The sequence below is a fragment of the Pongo abelii genome, chromosome 11, assembly GCF_028885655.2.
Source record: "Pongo abelii isolate AG06213 chromosome 11, NHGRI_mPonAbe1-v2.0_pri, whole genome shotgun sequence".
Taxonomy (NCBI): Eukaryota; Metazoa; Chordata; class Mammalia; order Primates; family Hominidae; genus Pongo; species Pongo abelii.
Window position 1 is genome coordinate 73,567,340 of NC_071996.2, and position 21,665 is coordinate 73,589,004.

At 38.9% G+C, this 21,665-nt stretch overlaps 1 protein-coding gene across 6 annotated transcripts in view; it reads right to left on the reverse strand.

Annotated features, from left to right (window-relative positions):
* The window catches only part of TLK1 (tousled like kinase 1), a 172,980-nt gene that overhangs the window by 3,738 nt on the left and 147,577 nt on the right, over positions 1-21,665 (reverse strand). For all 6 annotated transcript variants that reach the window (XM_024243612.3, XM_024243613.3, XM_054549490.2 and 3 more), the window contains 8 exons: positions 20,124-20,221; positions 16,627-16,708; positions 12,244-12,335; positions 12,072-12,161; positions 11,746-11,915; positions 11,418-11,553; positions 3,078-3,189; positions 2,018-2,125 (listed from right to left, as the gene is read on the reverse strand). In XM_024243612.3, coding sequence (XP_024099380.1) covers positions 2,018-2,125; positions 3,078-3,189; positions 11,418-11,553; positions 11,746-11,915; positions 12,072-12,161; positions 12,244-12,335; positions 16,627-16,708; positions 20,124-20,221 — 888 coding nt within the window. The remainder of the gene's footprint in view (positions 1-2,017; positions 2,126-3,077; positions 3,190-11,417; positions 11,554-11,745; positions 11,916-12,071; positions 12,162-12,243; positions 12,336-16,626; positions 16,709-20,123; positions 20,222-21,665) is intronic.

A 21,665-nucleotide genomic window follows, 5' to 3' on the forward strand; every position in this document is an offset into this window, starting at 1 on the left:
TGAAACTAAAGGCACGGGCCCCTACACCGGGCTAATTTTTGTATTTTTAGTAGAGATGGGGTTTCACCATGTTGCACAGGCTGGTCTCGAACTCCTGGGCTCAGGCAATCTGCCTGCCTGGGCCGCCCAAATTGCTGGATCACAGGCGTGAGCCATCACACCTGGCCTATTTGGTTTTTTTTTTTGAGACAGGGTCTCACTCTGTCCCCCAGGTTCCAGTGCAGCAGTATCATCATGGCTCACTGCAGCCTTGACCTCCCTGAGCTCAGGTGATCCTCCCACCTCAGACTCCCAAGCAGCTGAAGCAGCTTAGACTAGATGTGTGCCACAATGCCTGGCTAATTTTTGTATTTTTGGTAGAGACCAGGTTTTGCCATGTTGGTCAGGCTGGTCTTGAACCCCAAGGCTCAAGCAACCACCTCTGCCCCCCAAAGTGTTGAGATTATAGGCATAAGCTACTAAGCCTAGCCTCTTTTTTTTTTTAAGAGATGGGGTTTCATTATGTTACAGCCCAGGCTGTTCCTGAACTCTTGGCCTCAAGTGATCATCATGCCTTGCCTTGGCCTCCCAAAGTGCTGGGATTACAAGTGGAAGCCACCATGCCTGGCCTATATTTATCTTTTTAATTGTCAAAATGTTTTAACCACCATTCATATAATTTACAAAAAACCAATAAAGATATGAGACAAAATGGAATGCTGGACAGTTCTAATAAACACAATCAGTGAGATTACAAAAAACCCAATATTTTCAATTAGGTAGGTTACTATGACCCCAAACATCTCGCAGTATTTATCTGCACTGTGTAAGAATAACAGAATATAGAAACTCTACAGTGTCTTTTCATGAATTCTTATGGCCTGAACTATTCACACCAGAAAAAAATAGGAGCTTCATGTGTCTTATGAATTTGACCAGGTTTAAAAAAGAGAAGACTACAACAGCAAGCCACAGAGAAAAGAGCTTTGTGATGAATGCAACAGAGGAGTAATAAAAAAACAAACACAAAAGGCTGATAGGATGAAGGCAGGAAGATATTGAACACCAAAAAAGTTTTGCTATTAATTAGAAATAGCTATTTCCTGTAATTTTATTATATAGACATATGGATTATACTGGATTAGCTCTCAAGAGCTAATACAGAACAGCATAGAGGTCGAGGCTATGGACTTTGGAGTCTGGAGGAGTAGATACTTGTGAGCTGCAGCTCTGCTGCCTACTAGCTGGTATGATCCTGAACAAGGTCCTTTTGCCATGGCATGGCTGTTCTCCTCTTTTATAAAATGAGAATAACAAAAGTACCTATACCTCATAAGGCTGTTACAAGATAATATATATAAAAACACTAAAATAAATGGTATTTATTACTTTTTTTGAGACCGAGTCTCGCTCTGTCACCCAGGCTGGAGTGCAATGGTGTGATCTCAGCTCACTGCAACCTCCACCTCCCAGGTTCAAGTGATCCTCTTGCCTCAGCCTCCCAAGTAGCGGGGATTACAGGCATGTGCCACCACGCCTGGCTAATTTTTGTATTTTTAGTAGAGACGGGGTTTCACCGTGTTAGTCAGGCTGGTCTCAAACTCCTGACCTCAGATGATCTGCCCACCTTGGCCTCCCAAAGTGCTGGGATTGCAGGTGTGAGCCACCACGTGCAGCCTTATTATTACTTTTAATATTTTTTATATACTTATATATCTCAGTATTAACATAAGCAGATAAATAATACATAAAAGGTAATGCTGAGCCCAGATCTTGTGATTTTTCCCTAATTTTCAAAGTAGCAGCTGATGAACGTAAACAATCAGAGGCCATATTTGGGTGCTTAAAAGATAAAAACTACAGCAACCAGAGGCTGATGCAACTCCTTCTCTGAAAGTAAATCACCAGCCCTTGCTGGACAGATCCCCTGCAGCAGCGAGTCTTGTGACTTTACTTACTGGAAAGTACTTACCTTGTTGTCAGCACAACTGATGAAAGAAAAGTTACTTCACAAAACTCATTTACAAAAATTTAATACCTTGGCTTCACTGCTTACAACCGGTTTTACAGGGAACTGGACTTCTGTGGCTTTTAATATTGTATTTTCTTGAAGAATGTCTTGTTGAGATTGATTGTGACCAAATGGCTTAAAAAAAAAAAATTAAACGTTAAGATACTTTTCTCACAAAATATTTAAACACAGATATCATTTCTGTTTAAGCGAATTCCCAAAACCCAAAATCTAAATATTTTGTGTTCTAAAATCTTCCTCAGTTATTTGAAACCTGAGATGAATTCTCATACAAACAAGGTATAACTGATAGCAGGCCAAGAAAGCCAAGAAAGCCTTTCTAATAGATCTTCAACACTGTAAGAAGAAGAAAATAATGCTGTTGCAATATAAGATAAAAACATAGAAAGAAATTTAAAACTTTATTCTGAATAAACAATGAAGTTCAGTTAGAGAAGAGATGAAGTAGTAATGAAAATGTCTATGACAATTTCCAAAGAATAAAGTACTTTGTGCATCGCAGGCGAATTTAAATGAAAGAGCTCTGGATTTGGAGTGAGGAGATCCCACACAAATCCCTTAACCTCTCTTCCCCTATTGATGAAGGGATGGGGTGGGATGTGGGCTAGATAATATCTATGGTAACCTGCACTTCCAACTTCAATATAAAAAGAAGTTGGGAAATAAGACTAAGTTTGATGGTATCTCCCTGATGAGCAACAGGGGGAAACTGCCCACCCAGGCCAAACTGTGTGTGTGGGTGGGGTGGGGGGTGTAACAGGAGGTCAAGTGAAAGGTGGATAATGAAAAGTATTGACTCCAGTATTTCCAATAGTAGACGAATATTAGCATGTTAACAGATAGTTACTTTTCTTAAAAAAAGGAAAGAAAGCAAAAAGTAGGTCAAGTAAACTGGGGTGACATTAAAATAATTCTGATCCATGGAAATTTTAGGAAGAAACAGAGGAGAAGCCTGGCTTTCTTTAGAAGGATCTAAATTGACTTTTAGTGAAATTTTGCTTTTAAGAAGGAAAAATTCAACTTAATTTATCTCTGTATAGCTGAAGGCTGGTAGAATTCAATTTACCTTTCTACCATAAAGACACTGAAAGAAGATGACTCCAACCGACCATACATCAACCTTGTTGGAAATCTTTGGTGGCTCTTTTCCAACTACAAAACACTCAGGAGGTAAATACCTATAAGTTTTGTGGGAGAGAAAAAAGGTTACTACTGACAATCTGTGACTTAAAATCTTCTAAGTGTAAAATCTTAGAACACTAATTTTATTCATACATAAACTCTAGGACTCCCATCAGTGAAAATCATCAACTGAACTTCTGGAGCATTTACATTCTTTTATCATTTAACTCTAGAGCCAACACATACAACATTGTGATAAAGTTCATATCTATCTATCTAATCTGTCTATCTATCTATCTATCTATCTATCTACCGAAACAAAAACTTAAAGAGATTACAATGGTCTAATTTGGAGTATCTAATAATAGTAGAAGAAACCCTCTCCCATTCTCTTTAACCACTGTTCAAACTGTAGGCACTTCTCTCCCTAAAATATACACCTGATCACGTGGTTCATTTGTTCAAACAACTTCGACAGCACTTACTGCCAACAAGACCTTGTATCTCTTGTTTGTAACACAAGACCCATGCTAATCTGGCAACAACATACATTTTCAAAATCTGCACACACTATTTTCCCCCACCGTAACCCGCCAAATTGGCTAGTCAAAACCAATTCACTTGCGTCCCCACTTGGCTCTCCTTTATCCTCTGAGCTCTTGAATATGACAATCACTACTGCCTTCCCTAATCACTCCAATTACTTAGCATCTTTTCTGCTTTTCTCTGTGTTACTGCAGAATGGTGCAATGCCTCTATTATGGCATTAAACTACAATCACACCAGACTGTGAGCAGCTCAAAGAACTCTTATTCACTGTGCAGTTTCAAGCACTAGCAGTATCTGAAACACAATGGGTATTCAAAATTACTATTTTAAAAATATGTAAGTTCTATTTATAAGTTCATAATTTTTTTTGATACAGGTTCCCACTCTGTCACCCAGGCTGGAGTACAGTGGTACGATCATAGCTCACTGCAGCCTCACACTCCTGGGCTCCTGTGACCCTCGCACCTTAGCCTCCTGAATAGATGGGACTACAGACGTGCACCAGCACACCCAGCTAATACTTTCTTCTTTGTAGTGATAGTCTTGCACTGTTGACCAAGCTGGTCTCGAACTACTGGCCTTACATGATCCTCCCGCCTTGGCCTCGCAAAGTGCTAGGATTACAGGCATGAGCCACCACACTAAGCCAGTTCATAATTTTTAATAGATGAAGGGTAAAAATCAATTTGTCATCTCCAGTTATAAGTAAAAGATCCATCACAGGGATGCAAGCATCTCACACCTCAAAAATTTAGATAAACTTAAAATTATCAAAAACAATAATGCTGCTAAATGGGAATTTACTCTTTTTTAAAAAAAATGCAGTTTTGTATCTACTATGCTAAAATCATTAAGATTTCAGCAGGATGTTGACAGATCTCTTAAAAAACACATGAAACTTCTGTGAAGTAAAACCACCAAAGATAACCAATAACTCATTTGTAATGCAGTAAAAAGCTGGATTTATCAATAAAAGTGTGTATTTTATGCAGGTGTCTATGTGTGTAACTGAAACAAGAATGGCTTGTAAAGATTAAGCTATACTCTCTCCAGGCATGAGGTTTATGTATGCAAGGAGAGCAACCACAGAAATTGACGTCAAAGTAACTTGGGAAAAGATGTCCACCAGGATTTAGTGCATTTGAGACCAGAGAGACAAAACTAAATATTTTAAGTTTCTGAGGATGAAAGGTAATTTATAAGAGCAATATTATATGTGTATTCTAAAATATACAAGTATTTATAGTGCTATCCAAATATATCAAATACAGTTGACCCTTGAACAATATAGGGGTTGGAGGCACTGACCCATGCAGTTGAAAATCCATGTATGATTTTTATTTTTTATTTTTTGAGACCGGGTCTCACTGTATTGCCCAGGCTGGAGTGCATTGGTGCAATCACGGCTCACTGCAGCCTCGATCTCCAAGGCTCAAGCGATTCTCCCACTTTAGCCTCCCAATTAGCTGGGACCACAGGCACATGCCTTGCTAATTTTTTTAAAAAATTTATACAGACAGGGTCTTGCTATGTTGCCCAGGTTGGTCTTCAACTCCTGGGCTCAAGTGGTCTTCCTGCTGGGATCAGAGGCACGAGTGAGCCACCGTGCCTGGCCACATGTCCAACTTTTGACTCTCCATAAAAAGTTAAAAAGTTAAAAAGTTAACTACTAGGCTGAGCGTGGTGGCTCACGCCTGTAATCCCAGTACTTTGGGAGGCTGAGACGGGTAGAACACGAGGTCGGCAGTTCGAGACCAGCCTGGCCAACATGGTGAAACCCTGTCTCTACTAAAAATACAAAAAAATTGGCCAGGCATGGTGGCGGGCACCTGTAATCCCAACTACTTGGGAGGCTGAGGCAGGAGAATCGCTTGAACCTGGGAGGCAGAGGTTGCAGTGAGCCAAGACCGTGCCATTGCACTCCAGCCTGGGATACAGAGTGAAACTCTGTCAAAGAAAAAAAAAGTTAACTACTAATAGCCCACTGTTGACTGGAAGTTGACTTACTGATAACATGAACAGTTAATTAACACATATTTTATATGCTGTATTATATACTAAATTCTTATAGTAAGCTAGAAGAAAAAAATTGCTATTAAGAAAAATCGTAAGAGAAAATCACTATTCATTAAGTGAAAGTGGATTATCCTTGTCATCTTTAGGTTGAGTAGACTGAGGAGGGGTTAATTTTGCTGTCTCAGGGGTGACGGGGGGAAGAGATGAAAGGGGAGGCAGACACACTCAGGGCCAACTTTACAGACATCATAATTTGCTTTGCTTTTTTATATAGTATCAATCCTTCTTCCACCATTTGCTTTAGTTTCAGTGCCTGTATTATGGAAGGGTCCATGTCATAAAAGTCAAAAGCAATGTCTTGACTAATAGAAACCCTTCTGCCAGGCTGTCTAATGTCAACTTGTTTTCTGGCAGTGCCTCTTCTACTACTACTTTCTCATCATCTGGCACCAGTTTGGAAGCACCCATCTCCATCAAGTCACCTTAATTCCTCTGGAGGGGTGTCTTTTAGCTCTTGAATTTCTCCAAGATCCATATCTTGAAACCCTTCACCCCACCTTCTTTGCCGTATCCACAGTCTCTTTCATGATTTCCTTGACTGCCTCTGTCATAAATCCTGTGAAGTCATATGCAACATCTGGACACGGTTTTCTCTTGCAGGAATGTACTCTTTCAGGCTTGATGGCTTTCACGGCTTTTTCTAAAATGATAACATCTTCAGTGGTGTAATCCTTCCAGACTTTCATGATGTTCTGTCTACTGGGGTCCTCTTTAACAGCACTGACAATCCTTTCCATAGAGTATCATGTGTAATGAGCCTTAAAGTTCCTTAAGACCTCTTGATCTAGAGGCTGAATTACAGATATTGTTGTGTCTGGGGACAAGTAGATGGCTTCAATATCTTCAGTGTTAAACTCATGGGCTCCTAGGTGGCCAGGGGCATTGTCCAGTATCAAAAGAACCTTAAAAGGTGGTCCCTTATTGGCAAGGTACTTCCTGACTTCAGGGACAAAGCACTGATGGAACCAATCCAAAAAAAGGGTTCTAATTGTCCAGGCCTCCTTGTTGTATAGGCAAAAGACTGACAGCTGGTATTTATCTTCTCTGTTTGAGGCTCCAGAGTTAGCAGCTTTATAGATAACGGCAGTTCTGATCATAAACCCAACTGCATTTGCATAAAACAGTAGAATTAGCCTGTCCCTTCCTACGTCAAATCCTGGTGCTCACTTCTCTTCCTTACAAATAAATGTCCTTCGTGGCATTTTTATTTTCCAGAATAGGGCACGTCTGTCTGCATTAAATTATCTGTTCAGGCAGCTATCCTTTCTCCTCAATTATTTTTTCTTTTTCATTCATTCATTCATGAATGAGACCGAATCTTGCTCTGTTGCCCAGGCTGGAGTGCGGTGGTGTGATCTTGCTCACTGCAACCTCTGCCTACTGGGTTCAAGCAATTCTCCTGCCTCAGCCTCCCTAGTAGCTGAGACTACAGGCATGCGCCACCGCACCCAGCTAATTTTTGTATTTTTAGTAGAGATGGGGTTTCACCGTTGGCCAGGATGGTCTCCATCTCTTGACCTCGTGATCCACCCGCCTCGGCCTCACAAAGTGCTGGGATTACAGGCATGAGCCACCGCGCCTGGCCTCAATTATTTTCTTAATAGCATCTGGGAACTCTTGGTTGGCGGGAGCTGTTTCTCCTGTTATCTTGACATTTTTAAAGCCAACCCTTTTTCTAAAATTATTAAACCATCCTTTACTGGCATGAAATTCTCCAGCTTTAGATCCTTTACCTTCCTTTTGCTTTAAAATGGTCATATAATCTCTTTTCTTTTTCTTTTTTTTTTTTTTTTTCCCCCACTTTTGAGACAGAGTCTGGCTCTGTCACCCAGGCTGGAGTGCAGTGGCACAATCTTGGCTCACTGCAAGCTCCGCCTCCCCGGTTCATGCCATTCTCCTGCCTCAGCCTCCCGAGTAGCTGGGACTACGAGTAGCTGGGACTACAGGCGCCTGCCACCATGCCTGGCTAATTTTTTATATTTTTAGTAGAGACGGGGTTTCACCGTGTTAGCCAGGATGGTCTCGATCTCCTGACCTCGTGATCCACCTGCCTCGCCCTCCCAAAGTGCTGGGATTACAGGCGTGAGCCACCGTGCCCAGCCTGCTTTTTCTAAAATCACATTACAGTCTGTGGGTATCATGCACCCAAAAAGCTGCATTTTCTTTGTCCTTTTGAGACATGTTCTCACTCTGTTACCCAGGCTGGAGTGCTGTGGTGCAATCTGGGCTTACTGCAATCTCCACATCCCAGGCTCAAGCGATGATCCTCTTGTCTCAGCCTCCTGTGTAGCTGGGACTACAGGTGTGTGCCACCACATTTGGCTAATTTTTGTATTTTTATGCAGAGATGGGGGTTTCGCCATGTTGCTCAGGCTGATCTTCATCTCTCAGGCTCAAGTGATCTCATCTGCCTGCCTCAGCCTCCCAAAAGTGCTGGGATTACAGGCATGAGCCACCGTGCATGGCTTGCATTTTCAATTAGAGATAAAAGGGTATTTTGCAAAAAGTACAAGGTTTCGCTGGGCGCAGTGGCTCACACCTGTAATCCCAGCACTTTTGGAGGCCGAGGCGGGTGGATCACGAGGTCAGATCGAGACCATCCTGGCTAACACAGTGAAACCCCGTCTCTACTAAAAATACAAAAAATTGGCCAGGCGTGGTGGCAGGTACCTGTGGTCCCCAGCTGCTCGGGAGGCTGAGGCAGGAGAAGGGTGTGGACCCGGGAGGCAGAGCTTGCAGTGAGCTGAGATTGCACCACTGCACTCCAGCCTGGGCGACAGAGCAAGACTCTGCCTCAAAAAAAAAAAAAAAAAAAAAAAAAAATACAAGGTTTCTGTGCCTGCTGACATAGCTGCAGTGACAGCTTTACAAATTTCTTTTTTTTAACAACGATCTTTTTGTTGAATTCATTTATCTTGGAATGGTGGGCAACTGCAGCTGCAGACCTCAATCTACGGTACATATCAAGCAATTCAACTTTTTCTTGTAATGTCATGATTTTTCTCTGCTCCTTGAGAGCACTTCCATCATTACTGGTGTTATTCAAGGTTGACAATATTGCACTAAACGTGATGAAAAATATTTGAGAATCATGAGAGATTACTTTTTACTGCAATAGGCCTTTTACTGGAGAGATTAATTGCTCACGTGGAGATTAGCATCACAGTGTTTTAAACAGATACTCAAAACAGTTGAGCTCCTTACAATAGCAACAAGATGTAGCTACAAAATTATTACGGTACACAGTATGTGGTACAGTTAATTTTATGAAGTTATTTAATTCGGCATCTTTACGTTTGTTTACATTTCTCTCAACTGCAAATAGCACCAGGTACAGTCTGTGTTTGTATACATGTTTTGATAAATTTTAACTTCTTATAATAGATTTGTGTACATTTTATGGCAGTAAATGATAAAACAGACGAGTATCTACATATATTCCATGCCTTCGTGACATACCTTTTTCTTAATTTTTTCAGTATTTTTTTTTTTTCAAGACGGAGTCTTGCTCTGTCGCCCAGGCAGGAGTGCAGTGGTGTGTGATCTCAGCCCACTGCAACCTCTGCCTCCTGGGTTCAAACAATTCTCCTGCCTCAGCCTCCCGAGTAGCTGGGATTCCAGGCATGTGCCACCACGCCCAGCTAACTTTTGTACTTTTAGTATTTTTAGTAGAGATGAGGTTTTACCATGTTGGCCATGCTGGTCTCGAACTCCTGACCTCAAGTGATCCGCCCGCCTCAGCCTCCCAGAATGCTTGGATTACAGGCGTGAGCCACCGTGTGCAGCCAATTTTTTCAATATTTCTAGGCTACATGGTTCATCAGTGAGATTTTTCAAATTGTTGCAAATCTCCAAAAAATTTTGCAATGTATTTTTCGGAAAAAAAAAAAAAGCCACAAAAAAGTGGACCCATGCATTTCAAACCCATATTATTCAAGGTCAGCTGTACAAAGCTAAACAACTAATATGACTGTAGACATAAACCCATTTCTGGACCACAGGTTTCCATGAGAAATACATTCCATGTTCCTATATAACAACACCATTATTGTATCTCCTTCCAGTACAGCCCCTGAAACGTAAGCTCTTTGTCCCTCGACCATCTGTAAAAGGGAAATTTCCTTGTCCTTTCCTATACTACTGAAGCCAGAGTGAGAGAGAAACAAATAATGAGAATGTACTGCAGAGGAAAAATAATTTATTGTTTAGAACATGGTTTTCAAGCTATCTTCCATGGAATCTAAGATTCTACCAAGATGCTTTGTCTTTGTTGGTTTTATTAGAATAAGATTTTGTTGTTAAAAAAAAAAAATGAGCCTTGTTGCTAAAAGAAAAAAGTCCAAAGACTTTGAGAATATTGACTTTCAGGGGGTTACCAGTTTGAATAGTTTTCTTAAAATATGAAGAAAAAATTCATGACATTATTATCTTATCCATGTTCCTAGGAAATGCCACAAGCCAAATTTAAAATTTTAAAGTGGCTTTAAAAGAATACACGAATATGACTATTCCCTGTTCATTAAAAGTGAAATCTATACAGACAGTGGCATCGTGTGTAACTGGTTATGATGTGCTCAGGTTGTGTGAACACTGTTCTGGAAAACCTGAAGTCACATTTATGTTTGTAGTCACAATCCTGTTTCAATGAAGTTGAACGCAGTTATCTTTCTTCCCATTAAAATGTCACTCTTTATGCTAAACTAATTTTCTCTGAGAACTAAGTTTGTTTTGAAATTTTATAGTTTATGTTCTCCACTTTGGTGAATTTAACAAGTTTGAAAATTCACACTGAAGTAGTTTTTGTGAACACGTAGGTATACTGAGGGGATGACAGTCATTCAGATTTATATCTATGAATCTGTGATTATATCTAAATTTAAATCTATACATATCAAGTCTTTAAAAGGGATTTCTGGAAGTTAAGTCCAAAGAATATGCCAAATTTATCTCCCATTCACAACCAACAAAACATCCATCTTCCACAAAAACTACCAGCCAGGTGCAGTGGCTCATGCCTGTAATCCAAGCACTTTGGGAGAGGCAGATCACTTGATACCAGGAGTTCAAGACCAGCCTGGGCAACAAATTAAGACCTTGTCTCTACAAAAAATTTAGATTAGCTGGGCATAGTGGTGCATACCTGTGGTCTCAGTTACTTAAGAGTAAGTGGGCAGACTGCTTGAGCCTAGGAGTTTGAGGCTGCAGTGAACTAAGATTACACCACTGCACAGGGCAAGACCCTGTCTCAAAATAAAACGAAAATCCCTGCAACCATATAACCTCCACAGAGAGGGCTTGATGCTTGCAACAGTTAAAATATTATATTAACATAAGTATTTATATTTACGATAAACATCACCCTAACATTGTAGAAGAAAACCCATGAATGAATTCTTCCTGTTAGGAATTTCTGACTGGCAGGTACTGAAGTCACTTGTTAATGCCAAGTCATTCTCTTTCCAGTATGCTGTTATTTGCAGTTAAGAACAGATGAGAAAAGAGGAATGACCACAGAAGTCTCCCTCTCAACTGAGAGCTTAATATCAGTACCTTTACCACAGTAATCTTAATGGCTACATGGAAATAAAAAAACACTAAATTATCATAAAAGCACTGGGCACTAATCTAGATATTCTGATGTTTTTAGTAATACACTTACCAGTAAGTGCCTGCCCCCTGGGAAGTTAGATCCATTCCATCTACACCATAGCTATCATCATCCATAATCTTGGACAGACCAAAATCAGTGATTTTGATTTCACCACATGCTGTTCCATCTACCAGTAGGATGTTTCCTAAGAATAAAATATAAGATTCTTTTAATGATACATACATGAAAAACATAACTTTAATAACTTTTAATTTTACTAGTATTCTACTGATGTCTTAAAAGCAAAACCAAAAAACATGTTTTCAGATAACTTAATGAATGACTTTTAAAAACTATACTCAAGTTTAAAAAAAAATTCGACAAATTTCATAATTACCTGGCTTGAGATCATAATGTATAATAGGGGGTTTGATCTCATTGAGATATCTTAGTGCATTTACAATCTGCATTACAATAGACCTAGCTTCTTTCTCTGACATTAACTTGTGTTGCTTCAGATAGAAATCCAAGTCATTGCCTTCACAGTATTCTAACACTGTACAAAACCTACAACAGAGAAGAGAAAAAAATTAGATATAAGTAATATCCAAGAATTCAGAATCACAATGGGGAAATGGAGAGTATTTATATCATCAACACAGGATGGGGAAAGAGAAAGCAAGCATACCTTTCCTTAAAAATTAAACCTTAATATTCACTTACGTATCTGTATCCAAGGAGAAATAATCATAGAGTTTAACTATTCTGGGGTGATCCAGTTCTTTGTGTATTCTATACTCTCTGCAGGCATGTCTACGAGAAGACAGTGTATTAATTCTCCATGATCATTCAAAAAATATTCAATTTTTAAAAACCATAAAGTATTAGTATTTACTTGTGGTAGTTTTCTTTCTTCTCATCTCTCCAGCTTTTATTAAGCTGATGTATCTTCACAGCAGCATATCTTTGTTCATAAAGGTCAAAAGCCTAGGATTTCAAGTCAAAAACAATTAAGATGAAAGACCAACTGAATAGCTGAAGAGATGTTTTTAATTTTGGTGATAATTTTTGCAATAATATGGAATTAGGACAAACCCTACAATTATTAATGATCTTCTCTGCTAAGACTATATATAGTTCAATGACACTTTTATTATCAGAAGGCAGAAATTCCATGGTAATAAATCAGAGAAAACCTTAATGTGAATTTTCACATTAAATTTTATAAATGCCAATATACTGAATAAAAATAAAACAATAAAGCTATTATTTGTTTTTAATGTGGACTTATTCCTCTATACTAGTAGTAAGCAGCCAGGAAAACAGATGACTGTACCACTTTTTTTGTAGGTTGGATAAAACCTTTTAAATCTATCTTTTCCTAGCAACCTCCTACTTCTCACTTTTTAGAAAAATTTAAAAGTTCCTAACAGTTATTTTTCCAACTGTTGAAAAAAATTCTACAGTTACTATAAAACTGTTCAAACATATACACAAGTAGACTACTATAATGTGCCCTTATGCCCCTACCATCCAGTTTCAAAAATTATCAATATTTTGCCATTCTTGTTTCATCTATTCCCCAGTATCCTTGCATCCCACCCTCCCCAACCAGAGTATTATTAAAACAAACACATTATTTCTCCCAGTAAACACATCAGTATTTAAATAAAAATAACCATATACCATTATCACACCTAACTACATCAGTAATAATTCCTTCATCTCATCTAATACCTAACCTGTCTTCAATTTTCCCTAGTTGTCTCAAAAAGAATTTATACTTGATTTGTTCAAATCACCAGCTTATTTCTTAAATTAAAAACACAGAATGATCAGTGTTTTAACAGCTTTACATGACTTATGTTTTTTTAAAAAACAATGAATACCATTAAAGAGACATTTAATAATTTTAGTTCCATTGTGATTTATACACAAAGGTGTCCCTTTCACTTAAAAGCTTACGTATTTATTAGAAAGAAGGTCCTCATTCCCTCCCATCAATTTAACCTAAAAATAAGCAGGAGGGGATAAGCAGTAAAGTGACTACTTTGGTACAAAACTATAAAAGTATGAGATCAGATATAATATAGCACACAGTTGTTAAGAATATTCTCTTTGCAATCAGATTAGCTTATTAGCTGAGTGACTCTGTGCTAATACCCTCTCTGAGCCCCAAAAGTTAGGGTTATTGAGAGGATTAAATGGGGGTAAAACATACGAGGTGTTTAGAATAATACGTGGTACAGCCAAGAAACATTAGCTAATTACATATTATTATTAAGGGTTAAGTGTAAAGAAACTGAAAAGAATAAAAATAAAATAAGTTTATGTAAGGGACAAGGCAGAACAAATCTATAAAGAATTCAAGGCAATCATAGTAAAGGATAACTGAAGAAAAAACCAAGCAATAAAAAGTTATCATCAGAGTATACTGATTATAATAAATTATATATAACATATCTTCCTCCCAAAATTTCAGGTGAGTAGAAGTATACCTTTCCATAAGGTTAATATGGCAATCACTCAGCAACTGACTCAACATCTCCCATCCTGGTATAAAATACAACTCTTTACTTCTTGACTTACAATCTGCTTTTTGTCTGGTTGTTTCCCAACAGACCTGGGAATCAGGAAAGGGCTTTAAAGGGCTTAGAGAATGATGTCACTAGTATTTAGGTCAGTATAGAAAGTTCAAGTCACTGGGCCCCAATCTGCACTTTCTAATCTCTATGTAAGCCTCTTCTACAAAAGTCCTACCTATGAGGCTAAAATAGTTATTTAAAATACAACCAGGCAGTAGCAGAGGGTTGTTATGAAGGCTCATGATAAGTCCATAAGCTCAACAACTTTTAGGCCACGCTAATGCTAATTGCACTTTTAGTGACTTTTAGATCCCAGCTGAAATATCATGATAATCTTTTCTACCTTATGGTAAGCCTACTTCACCCATTAAGTGCTTAAGGATAAACTATTATTAGAATCAGACAAACAGGAATTGGAAGAGAGCCCAAAGATCACTTTTGATGAATGAGGAAGGTGAGGACCCTGACATGTAATGCTTATCTAAGTTAACAAAATAACAAAAAATAGTGCATGGTTGAACTGAAGTTCTCTTAATTCAAATCCCATAATTTTTCCAAGTCAGAAGCAGGAACGAGAAGGGCATAGTCTTTGTCCCGTGCAACAGTCAGGATTTCTTTTTCTTTTTTTTTTGAAAGAAAGTGTCTCCCTCTGTCCCCCAGGGTGCAGTGCAGTAGCACAATCTTGGCTCACTGCAACCTCTCACCTCCAAGGTTCAAGCAATTATCATGCCTCAGCCTCCGAGTAGCTGGAACTACAGGCATGTGCCATCATGCCCAGCTAATTTTTTTTTTTGTATTTTTAGTAGAAACAGGGGTTCGCCATGTTGCCCAGGCTGGTCTTAAACTCCTGAGTTCAGGCAATCTGTCTGCCTTGGCCCCACCAAGTGCTAGGATTACAGGTGTTAGCCATGGCCAACAAGCAGGATTTCTAATAATCTTATCAGCTTATCTTAGCACCTATGTTCTATATGATTTACATGTGATAACTCAGTTAATCACTGCAACAACCCTATAATGTAGGTATTGTTATTATTCTCAGAAGGAGGTGATGAGTCAGACAGAGATTTAAGTAAGAAGCCCAAATTAATAAAATTAGTAAATAGCAGTCAGGATTTAAACCTAGCTGTCTGGCTTCAGAACCAAAGCTTTTAACCAACTATGCCAGTACATAATGAAGCACAAAGTATTACAAGGAGCTTATAAAAAGGCACACCAAATCTATCTGAGAAGATGCAGGGGGTCAGGGAAGCTGTTTAGAGGAACTAAAGATAAGCATATAACCCTTCACTAGGACTTCATCCTAAGAGCAAGTGGGAAGCTACTGGGGCTTTCAAGTGGGACAGATGATCAGGTTGCCTTTTATAAAAAGTTCACTCTAGTTCCAGTGTACAAAATGACTTGAGAAAAGTAATGCCCAAAAGAAGACAATCAGCTATGAGGTTCCGGAAGAAGCCTTGAGCTAAGAGACAGAAGGGAAGGGTCATGGCTGAATTTAGGAGAACTTAATGACATCAATAATAGCAGGAACTAGGGGCTTATAATATGTGAGGGGAGGGGAACAAAGGGAAAGGAAGAGCATACGATGGTTTTTGTGTTTTTTCACTTGAGGGACCAGGAAGATGAATGGCAATGTTATATACTGAAATCAGGGAAGTCAGAAGCAGTGTTAAAAGGCATTTTAGAGGAGAGGAAGATAAGTTCTATTTCAAATGTGAGTTTCCAGTACCTGTGAAGCACCCACATGAAGTAAGTCATGTATACAAACACACTTTGAGGTACTGAACTCAGAAAGAAAGTGTGAGCTAGATATCACCTGGGGGTGACACCAAATAGATAACCCAGTGAATGAGAGAGGATAAAAACCTTCTTAAGGGAGAATACAGAATGATAAAAGGGACCTTAGGAATCCAATATTTAAAGGTTAGGCTAAAAGATACAACATAAAGTACAAAAAAAAAAAAAGAAAGAAAGAAAGGCATAAAATAAACATGGGGAGTAAAAATGCTACATTTATACATATGCATTTGAGAAACAGACTTGACATAGGTAGAAATTTGGATAAATTCAGGACATGTTAATACTTCAGACATTTTTAAATTAAGGGGTACAATCTTTCTAAGTGTACTGTATTAAATGGCTACCTGCCTATCTTGATTTAAATAGCTGTTACTCTTTGTATTGGACTGGTTAATGGTGACTAGGTATCAAATATCACAGGGACTGTGCAGGTGGCAAGGACAGTCTTTGGATTCTGGAAATAAGACAACAGAAGCCACAACAAACCCTTTTTTATAATGAGGACATATAATCAATAAACAAAAGACAAGTATTTTTTTTTTTTTTTGAGACAGGGTCTTGCTCTGTCACCCAGACTAGAGTGCAGTGGTGCAATCATAGCTTATTGCAACCATGAATTCCTGGACTCTGCAATACTCCCACCTCAGCCTCCTGAGTAGCTGGGGCTACATGAGTGCGCCACCACACCTGGCTGATTTTTTTTTAAGTAGAGACGAGGTCTCACTATGTTGCCCAGGTTGGTCTCAAACTCCTGGCCTCAGGCTCCCTCCCATCTCCCAAAGCCCTGGGGTTACATGTGTGAGCCACCATTCCCAGACAACATAAGTACTTCTTAACCAAATACTCCTATATCCTTGCTACGTTAGTGTAAAAAAACAGAATAAAACATACATTACCTTATATACTTCACTAAAGCCACCTCTACCAAGCAGATGAAGTAATAAATATCTTTCATTTAATGTTGGGTGATCTTTGAACCTTAGAGGTGGGGGCAAAAAACAGACATATTAAAACACACACACAAAAATTCCTTCTACACTGAAGTTCTACTCTCTTATTCTATTCCTAGCTATTTATTTCTCAGCTATTCCACTGCTAATTTCAAATTTCATTCAATATTTCTTTTCATTCTCTACCAGTCTATCTGTATGACTACCACCCATCTTAAGGCTTTGGCGCTCACAAAACTTTTATAGCTCAATATTCAGGATCAGTGACCAATATAGCACTCTCACAAAGACCTAACAATTACTGCATTGCCAAGAGCTTCATAAAATCCTTTATGTACTCAGCAGGAATCACTTCTCTGGAAAAAACAGACTTTTATATTGGGAGTTATATCAAGCTTTTACAGTATTGACATATGATTAAACATAATTATAAACTGGCTTTCATCATTAAATTTTACTGTCTTTGGACTTTTGTAAAATAACCACCAATTTTAAAAAGATTTTTTAAAATTAAAAAAAACACTCGTAGGTAATACTACTACTATTACTACTTAGAATTTACTGTACTTGCCATATATAGGCTGAGTATCCCTTATTGAAATACCTGGAACCAGAAGTGTTTCCAATTTTGGATTTTTTTTTTTTTTTTTTGATTTTAGGATATTGCCGACTGAGCATCCCTAATCTGAAAATCCAAAATCTGAAATGCTCCAATGAGCATTTCCTTTGTGCATGACCTTTGAATGTCATGTCAGTGCTCAAAATTTTTCAGATTTTAGAGCAGTTTACATTTCAGATTTCCAACATTAGGATGTTCAACTTGTGCGTTTTATGCTCTTACCTGTATTAACTCATTTAGTTTTCAACCCACCCTATCAGGTAGGTCCTATAACTATGTCTATTTTATAAATGAAGGTACTGCTGCACAGAAAAGTTAAGTAACTTGCTTAACAGCTAATAAAAGGCAGGGCTTAGCAGAAAAATGTGGTTCCAAAATGTACACTTTCAAAAAAAAAAAAAAAAAAAAGTCAGCTTTGCAATGCTAATACACTTTATTTATTTATTTATTTATTTTATTTTTTGAGACAGAGTCTCGCTCTGGCTGGAGTGCAGTGGCGTGACCTTGGCTCACTGCAGCCTCTGCCTCCCGGGTTAAAGCTATTCTTCTGCCTCAGTCTCCCGATTAGCTAAGACTACAGGCACGTGCCACCATGCCTAGCTAAGTTTTGTATTTTTAATAAAGACGGGGTTTCACCATATTGGCCAGGCTGATCTCGAACTCCTGGCCTTGTGATCCACCTGCCTCGACCTCCCAAAGAACTGCGATTTCAGGTGTGAGCCACCACGCCTGGCCAAAATACATTGTATTTTATTATTTTTTTCAAGATCAATTGACTCTAGATTTAGTAATTTAAGCTTTTTCTTGAGAAACTTGTAGATATAAGAAATTTCTGCTTAGTTTCAAGCCACACTGTAAAGCTGTAACAGTTGATTTTATTTTCATCAATGTAAGTCAGATCCACAAAATTTGAAATGTAATTTTCGGAATAGTTAGTCTTAAATTAGTTTTGTACCATATGCTCTATTACATTTTTTTCTTTTGGAGACAGAGTCTCACTTTTTTTTTTTTTTTTTAAGACAGTCTTGCTCTGTTGCCCAGGCTGGAGTGCGGTGGCGCAACCTCCGCCTCCCGGGTTCAAGCGATTCTCCTGCCTCAGCCTCCCAAGTAGCTGGGATTACAGGCGCCCACCACAATGCCAGGCTAGTGTTTTTATTTTTAGTAGAGATGGGGTTTCATCACGTTGGCCAGGTTGGTCTTGAACTCCTAACCTCAAGTGATCCGCCCACCTCAGCCTCCCAAAGTGCTGGGATTACAGGCATGAGCCACCACACCTGGCCCCTCGCTTTTTTTTTTGGAGACAGTCTCACTTTGTCACTCAGGCTGGAGTGCGATCTAGGCTCACTGCAGGCTCAACATCCCAGGCTCAGGCGATCCTCCTTCCTCAGTCCCCCAAGTAGCTGCGACTACAGGTGCATGCCACTATTCCCTGCTAAGTTTTGTATTTTTTGTAGAGACAGGGTTTTTCCACCTTGCTCAGGCTCGTTTTTGACTCCTGGGCTCAAACGATTTGCTTGCACTGGCCTCCCAAAGTGCAAAGATTACAGGCGTAAGCCAGCACACCTGGCTTTCATTAGAATTTTAATCTGACATAATTTAGGTTATTCCATAACTATATTATTTCTTTCCCTTCACACAATGGAATGATCTGTGTATTTATGAACTATACATACACAGACATCACAAGAAGGCCTTTCTAAGCAAGATTTTCATATTTCACACAGAAATTGGCCACTTCCTATTCTGATACTTGTATTAACTCATGAAGCTTTAAACTACATGAACAGTCAAAATGAAGTGTAAACAGAAACCTTTCCTCTCTTTTACACCAACTAAATCCAAGTAGTACCTTGCTTAATTTCTACTTCCATGTCTTGCTCAATTTCTGGCTTTTTCATGAAGCTCCCACAAGCCCACAGATATTTTCTTTTCTTTCAATTGCTTCAACATATACTATCTATGGCACTCATTCTGACAACCGATTAAGAACACAGACTGTAACCTGTACTTTTCCATTTCTCTCCCAATTCTTACATAATGTGGGATACATGGCTTACTGAAATACTTTTGGTTGAAATAATTTCTCCTTCACTACTATAACATTAACTTTGGTATTCAAATATTTATCAAGTGCCTGCCATGTCAGGCACTGGTCTAGGCTTTACGGATACAGCAAGAACAAAACCAAGTCCTTGCACTCATGAAGCTTACATTCTAGAGGGAGGAGACAAATAATAACTAAAAAATAAATTTATAATTCCAGATAGTGATCAACATTCAGAAAATATAAAGCAAGGTAACGATATTAAAAAAGGAAATGAAGAAGCAGAGACTGCTTTTTTTTTTTTTTTTTTTTTTAAATGGGGGTCTCACTATGTTGACGAGGCTGGTTTTGAACTCCTGGACAAAGCAATCCTCCTACCTTAGCCTCTTGAGTAGCTGGAACTACAGGTGAGCACCACTGGGCCTGGCTAGGGACTACTATTTTAAATAGGGTGATCTAAGAATGGCCTTTCTAAAGAACATTTGGAGTGAGATGAGTAATTAAGCCAATTAGGTGTTTAGAGGAGGAACATCCAGGCAGAGGAAATGGTAAGCACAAAAGCCCACTGAGATGGGAATGCTCTTGACATGTTTAAGAGAAGTGAAGACAGTGAGGTGGCCAGGGACCAGATCATAAAAGGCCTTCCAAGCCATGGGAAGGACTTTGGATCTTTTCTAAGTACGATGAGACAACCCAAGAAGGAAATATTGTGTTTATGCTCTATGCGGGGTGGGGGTAGTTTTAATAATATGAAACTGTGAAATGCAAATAATGACTTACTGTGAATTATCTTCATTGTTTATTCTTTTCAGCTCACGTATGTGAAGATTTCTGACTCTTTCCAAACGTTCAAGTTCTGCCTGGATTTCTGCCTCTTCCTGAAAATGAAGAGAGGGGACTATAACAAGCTCAATTTATTTGCGATATAAAAAAGATATTTTTACCCATGCATCAATTTTTTACAGTGATGGGAAGAATAGTATATTATTAAGTACCACTGAGTTAAAAGACCAAAGTGCTCTTTTCAATGCCCAAAAGATGGAAAGAGATAAGGCAAAAATCTATTTCAAGAAACCATTCTCCACATGAAAATCTATACCTAATGAGATGCTGGGTTTTATTCTGTACTACAAGAAATCTATTTTTATAATGCATATACTGAAAGGTAGTTGAAAACTGACATGACATAAAATGAGCTATTTCTAGTCCATGCAAATTTTAATTTAAGAAGGAATAATTTACTAGTAGAAAACAAAATGAAAATATTTTATAATAGTTAAAAAAGGAAGAAAAAAAAAAAACAGAATGATTCTTCCTACACCTTACAGCATTTGGAGTACACATACACACACACACACACACACAAACTGACCACTCACTTGCAATCCTAAAGATACATTACAACAAAAAATTTATAAATTGCTGTAGTAGACTCTAAGGTATCAGAGCAGATGTAAATAAACCTTAAAGAGATTTAATAATCAATATAAATATTTTGATAAATACATTTTTGTCTTAAAATATACAACTTTTAGACTAGCCACCAAGACAAATAAGTACACATAATCACTCATGTCATTCATGTCATTCATTCATACACACACACACACACACACCCCCCTTTTTTGTCAATACAAATTTGAATACTACTTAAAAAATGGATAAGACTAGGGCTGGGTGCAGTCGCTCACACACGTAATCCCAGCACTTTGGACTTTGGGAGGCTGTGGCGGGCGGATCACATGAGGTCAGGAGTTCAAGACTAGCCTGACCAACATGGAGAAACCCCGTCTCTACTAAAAATACAAAATTAGCGAGGCGTGGTGGCGCATGCCTGTAATCCCAGCTATTTGGGAGGCTGAGGCAGGATAATTGCTTGAACCTGGGAAGTGGAAGTTGCAGCGAGCTGAGATCGTGCCACTGCACTTCAGCCTGGGCAACAAGAGGGAAACTCCATCCCCACTCTCCAGTCCACCGCCACCCGCCGTCAATAAAAAAAAAAGGATAAGCCTGTGCCAGGTTTCAGTGAAAATTTCTAGCCCAATTTCTTTCTTCACTCTGTCACTCAGGCTGGAGCACAGTGGCATGATCACAGTTCACTGCAGCCTCGACCTCCCAAGCTCAAGCAATCCTCCTGCCTCAGCCTTCCAAGTAGCTAGGACCACAGGCATGTGCCACCACACCTGGCTATTTTTTTGTGGAGATGGGGTCTCACTGTGTTGCCCAGGCTAGTCCTGAACTCCTGAGCTCAAGGGATCCTCCTGCTTCAGCCTCTCAAAAGTGCTAGGATTATAGGTGTGAGCCACCATGCCCTGCTTAGAA